This window comes from Capsicum annuum, unplaced genomic scaffold (assembly GCF_002878395.1).
Source record: "Capsicum annuum cultivar UCD-10X-F1 unplaced genomic scaffold, UCD10Xv1.1 ctg73405, whole genome shotgun sequence".
Lineage (NCBI taxonomy): Eukaryota > Viridiplantae > Streptophyta > Magnoliopsida > Solanales > Solanaceae > Capsicum > Capsicum annuum.
Genome location: NW_025883416.1, coordinates 1 through 6,827, shown reverse-complemented (window position 1 = coordinate 6,827; position 6,827 = coordinate 1). Strand labels below are relative to the sequence as shown.

At 35.0% G+C, this 6,827-nt stretch overlaps 1 protein-coding gene across 1 annotated transcript; it reads left to right on the top strand.

Annotated features, from left to right (window-relative positions):
• The first annotated feature begins 1,222 nt into the window (after positions 1 to 1,222).
• Positions 1,223 to 2,548, top strand: LOC124894381. Its single transcript, XM_047405076.1, has one exon. The coding sequence runs from the start codon at positions 1,223 to 1,225 to the stop codon at positions 2,546 to 2,548; it is 1,326 nt and encodes a 441-aa protein (XP_047261032.1).
• Positions 2,549 to 6,827: the final 4,279 nt, after the last annotated feature.

Sequence of the window (6,827 nt, the reverse complement as noted above, 5' to 3'; positions counted from 1 at the left end):
CCGTGTCTTTTGCCTCTACTTTTTACTTTCCTAAAATCTTCTTTCATGTTCATTTTCTCTGTTTTTCCTTTTCTCCACTTTATTCCCTATGCACCTTGACACCAAAACACAAGTTTGAAGCAAAATTCATGTTCTTAATCTCACTTTTTATTAGTCCATCATGATTTATTTTTGGTAAGTGCATCTTTGATGGTGGAGCAAGTTTTCGAGCAAGTTTTCATTTGATGTTTGTTATATATATGATACATGATGCTAACTGTTTCAAGCCTTAATCCTTTTATTTCAAATCTGTTATTATTATTGATCTATTATACAAATTAATTAATTCAAGTTTTAATCTATTTTCTCTAGATCTGTATTTAATATTGTTATGGTACTAACTAATTCAATTATCCTTTGGATATGTTCTTGTTCTGCGATACTAATTAATTTTTGCTATCCTTTGGTCCTTTTTACTTGCTCTAAAGATTGATTTTTGATTTACATTTTCTATTTACAGAAGATTGATTTTATAAATTTGTCTTAAGAGTTGTATAGAGCAATAGGTTTGAATCGGACCGATTCATTGTAACCTACTAGGAACTATAGAAAGTAATTTGCTTATGGATTGATGAACATTGAATATCATAATGCTCCCTCCGTCTCAAATTATATGTCGCCATTTGACCGGATACGATATTTAAGAAATTGGCATTGACCTTGCTAAAGTTACTAAATTACCCCTCTTAAAAAAGTATTGGAGCACTAGGTACTTTTATTAAATTTCACAATAATTAAAAAAATGCAACAGAGAGTGCAGTATTAAAAAAAAATCTACTAAAAAATACACCACCTACATAACTGTCTCTCTCTTTTGCGAAGAGTTAAGTAGTCCAAATCAGTGTATCGCTTTAATTTCAAATTTTACTCTCATTTTCTCTATCAACAATTAAGAAAAATTTGTTATTGCAAAATTCAATTTTCTAGAAAATAGGACGGATTTTCCGTTATGTACGGATTTTCCATGAAAAATTTACTTTTCTGATTTGATTTTGGTTTCAATTTTTGGGCACTAAACCTACTTTTCATTTGAATTTTTAGCAAATGGTTATTTTGTGGCGCCAAATCTTCTTTTCATTTGAGAGATGTTCTTTCTTCTGGTTATTGTATCCTTTCTTTTGTTTCGGATAATTTCCAAATTCTTCCTTTTATCTCCACTCTTATTTTTATCAGTACTCTAAAGATGAGGTTCGTCGTACCTATAGACTCAACGTTCAGAAATAAACGATTGAAATTAGAAGAACGTCAAGCAATTGCAATGTTTCTTTTGAAAGAAAGTAAGGAAGGAAGTCTTAAATACGGATCTATAACAAAAGTTGCGATGTTGTTAAAGAAATCAATTAGAACTATTCAGCGCATTTGGAAACAATGTCAATCATCAGTTGATAATGGTAAGTCGTCGTTAGATGTGACTTTAAGACTTACAGGTAAAGTTGGAAGAAAATGGATTGGAGTCGACATTAATAAAGTCAAAGAAATTTCACTTTGTCGTCGAACAAATTATCGATCTCTGGCTTTTACGATGAACATGGCAAAATCAACTATCTTTCGGCGTGTGAAGGATGGAACTCTTCGGCCACATTCTAATTCCATCAAGCCTCAGTTAACCGAAGGAAACAAAAAGGTACTACTTCAATACTGCCTCTCAATGATTAATCCGAATACAATCCACATAAATCCCATATTTATGAATATATTTATTTATGTTCATATCGACGAAAAGTGGTTTTTTTTGTCCAAAAAAGTTGAAAGGTACTACCTGCTTCCTGGAGAGAATGAGCCAGATCCGTATCGTTCATACAAAAGTAAAAATTTTCTTCCAAAGGTTATGTTTATGGCTTCTGTAGCACATCCTCGATTTGATGAAAATGGAATTGAGTTGTTTTCTGGGAAAATAGGTATTTTTTCGTTTGTAGTTAAGGAATCAGCTAAGCGGAATAGCAAAAATCGAACAGCAGGAACTATGGAAACAAAGCCCATTCAGTCAGTAACTAAAGATATCACTAGAGCTTGCTTGATAGAGAAAGTTCTTCCTGCTATTAGAGCAAAATGGCCAGCTTCCGATTCAAATAATCCTCTCTCTTTACAACAAGATAATGCAAGGCCACATATTGGTAACAATGATTTGGAATTTATTGAAGCTGCCCAACAAGATGGATTTGACATTAGATTGTGGTTTCAACCATCGAACAGTCCAGATATAAATGTTTTAGATCTAGGTTTTTTTAGAGCAATCCAAAGTCTTCAATATCAAAAGGCCCCAAAAAATGTTGATGAATTAGTTGAACCAGTGGAAAGATCTTTTGATGAAATGAAAGCGAAACAACTCAATCATGTATTTCTTACTTTACTATCTTGTATGATTGAGGAGATGAAAGATAGTGGCGGCAATAATTACAAAGTACCTCATTTGAACAAAAATGGACTAGAAAGAGCAGAAAACCTTGCTCTCCAACTTCATTGTGATATTGATATCGTCAATAAAGATTTGGCTCTACTTCAACAATGATATGGGTTATTATTATGGTAAAGCTCTTTATTTTGAAGTTGGAATGGTGTTTTTTCAAGTAGTATGTAGAAGTACCATACTAGTTTTGTGTATAGCCGTAGTGATCATCATGTAACTTTTACAATAATGTGTTGTCAAATATGTTAGGAGTACTATTTTTGTGTACAGATATGGTGATCATAATGTATTTTTTGTACTCATGAATAACTCTACTTACAAATGATATAAGTCCCACCAACTTATATATACTTACACGTCTTTTTCTAGCTTTATTGTTGTTTAATGCTTCTATTTGTTTCTTACTTTCTTCTCATATAATAGAGGGCTGCGTAAATGGAAGGAAGGAGAAAAGGGAAGTGGGAGTCATACCGTCACATTTGTATGAATTTTTATTTTTAAACTAGGAAGTCTATATCGAGAACAATTAATTGAATGTTAAAGAGTTTGTGCAGACCAAATATATTTGGACAGCATGGGGATGTCAATTGTTCAGGGGAACTAAATGAAAATAGTTGAAATCAATGTTGCGATTATGAGAGACCTTGGTTTATGCAAAACGGTGTGGTACTGTTTCACTAATAAAGGCGGCACGCTCAGCTGTTATGCAAAGAGTAGTAGCTACTCTCCATAAAGACAACATATTGGGCATGGAAACATTTTGTCAGGCTGCTCTGAGCTAATGGTGTCTATTACAATTCTTCTCTCATGATGAATAAGATTGTTAATCACTATCCCGAGAAGAGTCATGTTTTGGTTTCTCCGAGTGACCTTTGTCTATTGAACGATCAGTCCTTTCCTTATAATTTTTCTTGTCTCATTCAAAGTGGTCTCGCTCCCTTTCCCTGTCAGATATCCTACCACTATCACGTTCATGAGACTTTAGTTTTCCTTGATCCTCACTCTTGATAAAATTTATTGTGCTTTATCAGTGACATTTATTTTTCTTTTATGTCATTGATTTGTTTTTTCTATTTATACTTTACTGTTTATGGCCGTTGACTGGTGTACACTGTATTTGAAAGTTTGCATCAAGTTTTCTTGGTATTGATTTCCTCACTTTAGGATGTTATTCATTGAGACAGTCGTAACTTCCGTGTTATGTTTGTTAAATTTGGTGTTCTATGACTCACTCTCACTGTTGTCGAGTGACTGAACATTTAATCATAAGCTGATAGTGTGATGATCTGTGTTTATGTTGAAATATCACAGAACATGGGCTAGCCTATGTACTTCTGGTGCAGAGAGAGCTGAGAAAGGAAAAATGTAAGGTTGTGAATGGTGGGAAAGAAAATAGGAGTCTGTCATCTATGTTGACCTACTTAAAAAATGAAAATGTCGGGCTGTTAACTTTACTGTTTTAAGGTGGTTGTTGAAGACTGGCTTCTTGAAGAGCTCTCCGAGAGGTGCATTGCATCAGCTTGATATTTGTTGGAAACTAAGTATTCGGTGAGGGAGTAAATAAGTGTAGAAACTAAAAACAAAATTGTAGGAAATTGTTTTGTTGTGTATTTTCATTTTTGTGGTAATACATGTGAATTGGAAGTACGTTGAAGATGAGGTCGACAATATTCAATACACGAAAGATTAACAAAAAACAGTTTGCTGTGGAGTGAACTTCAGATCACGGTGCTTCTAAAAGGATCAAACATTCATCAAGACAAAGTGAAATGGACATTTTCTACTCATGTTTAGAGTTTGTAAGAAATACGCTTGTTATACTGCTTGTTCAGACATACAATATTTTGTTACTTGATGTTGCTGCATTCAAATTTGGAAAGCAAATTACACGGCTGACTTGTTAATGTAGGATATCATATCATGTTCTACGTCGTAAATGCACTCATATCAATGTACTGTGAGTGTGAAGTATTGACGAGGCATATGACGCATTAGAGAAAATAGCGGAGAAGCATGTTGTCTCTTGGGTAGCTCACTGTCTCAATCAATTTTCAGTTCTAAACAAAAGAAGTTTGATCTTTGTAGTTGTGTTTGTTACTTTTTCCAATTGTAAGATAATATATGTGGAAAATGGGATCCCTCTAAATTCTTGTTTTCTTTAACTTTAGCTTTAAAGATCCAATTTTTACTCCAGAAATCACAGTAATGTGAACAATGAGTTCTAAAAAAAAACTGGTTTACTTATGTAGAACCAATGAAAGAGAATAAATTGCTCTCTGTGGTTTAAAATAATTTTGATACTATAAAAAAAAAAGGCTGAAAGTTTAAATTTTGATTGAAGTGATAAGACTTTTACTTTAAAAAAACAAATACTAAAAAAGAAATATTAATATATTTAAAATCAAGTGGGTCCAATAAGGGTAAAAAGGTAATTGTGCATTTAAAAAAATTCCAACTAAGAAAAGACGACATTTATTTTGGGACGGACAAAAAAGGAAATGGCGACACATAATTTGGGACGGAGGGAGTAGTATTTTTATTTGGTTCGAAGGATATCATGTGCCTCCGCACAGAAGTAAAGTTCTACTCTCCTCTCTTTCTCTTACGTATCTAGATCTATAGCTTAACCCTTACTTTTACGATGAAAGGGCAGAACGCTTGTCAAAAGTTATTTAATTTCGCTATTATGAATATTTTTGGGGGTGTAGGAGACTTCATTAAAAAGTATTAATACTATGTACTATTGATTGGTAATATTTATGTCTATTAACATTCTAAAATTAAATTATAAAATATTATTTTTTTAAAGTGGGCTGGCCCGTAAGGCGCGCAACCCACAGAGTAATTGTGTGGGCTTGATATTTTTTGGCTCATCATTTTGATAGGCTAGCCCAACCTGACCCATCAAACTCAAAGCCCGTGTGGGCTAGCTCGGATGGGCTGTGCCAACCCGTATTGACATCTGTACAAAAAAAAAAATCTACATTATTGATACTCAAAGGAGACTTTGGAATCTTGAAGAATGCATGGAGGCGAATTCAGGATTTCCAAACGCAGATGTATGAATGTGAAATTCATCAAGATGACCTACATTATGCATATTATACTAGACAAGGAGCCCAGAAATGGGGAGAAAACAAGAACAAATTCCATGAAAATGTGCACCAAGATCATAAATAACTTACACACCAAGATTATCTAGGCTCTAGGGTACCCTCCACCCCCACCCCTAAGCAAAACTTTCATCGTCACCCTGTAAGACGAGGCCAACTTATCGAAAGATGGACATTTCTTCAGTTCATACAACCTTTCGATAGGTGCTTGTTAGATCTTATTAAGCTTTTCTGCTACGATTATATGATTTGCTTTTGCTATTGCATTCTGACCAGCATTCTTATAATCATACGGGCAGTTGTGTTTCTTTGAATAATGATGAATTGTACAAAAAAGATTACCACATTTGCAACTGAACCTCGTTAATCCTACACGCTTAGGGCAAGTTGTGCACTTTTTCAAACCTTCTTTAGACTTCACTAGTGAAATCTGAGAGGCGAAATCTGCAGATGCAACCGTGGCACCTGCAAGAACAAGTTATGATTTATCGCTGCTTGAGCTTCTGCGTACGACGTCTTTTCTGGATGCAGCTGCAAGCTTTGCATGTTCCTGCTTCAGTAGTATCATGTCCTTTTGACACTTGGAACACATCTTCACCGTAGCTGCACTACCGAAAAAATCACAGTCGTTGATGCATAGGACGGGGTCTTCTGGAGCTCGACAACCTGTCTCTTTAGATGACTCCATTTCTGCAGTTAACAAGTCAAGTTCAACAGCACAAGTGTCATGCCTCAAATCCTATTGGGGCGAACTGGCTCCCGTAACTAGGAGGCCTGGGAGAACCAGCTCATCACCTTATATTTCCCATGCATACCTCTATGACAACCCAAAATTCGGACAGCATCATATCGCATATAAATGGAAATAATCACCTGTATAAGCTTGAGCACACATATATATATATATATGTATACAATACTTGACCGTTGGAGCCATCACGTCTATTAACAAAACACCACCTTGACTGTAAATTAGGTCTACAAAGCCTCTAGACATTACATAGAGTTTAACTAAGGTCGGGACACACCCCGCCATATAACTAACTTCTATTCAATACCAAAAGTGAATGGATATGACACGGAAAGCCCCGAAGTAAACTGGAGCTCACCAAAAGCAGCTGGATATCCTGACTCCTACTTGTGTGGTGTATGAGCTGAGGTACCTGTGCCTGCAGCATGAAATGCAGGTCCCCCGTGGGGGACGTAAGTACAAAATATGTACTGAGTATGTAAAGCTATAGATAATCACATATGATATAGGAGCTCAA

Bases quoted from the DNA above. Each gene is read 5' to 3' on its own strand.
- LOC124894381 (XM_047405076.1), top strand. From the start codon at position 1,223: ATGAGGTTCGTCGTACCTATAGACTCAACGTTCAGAAATAAACGATTG.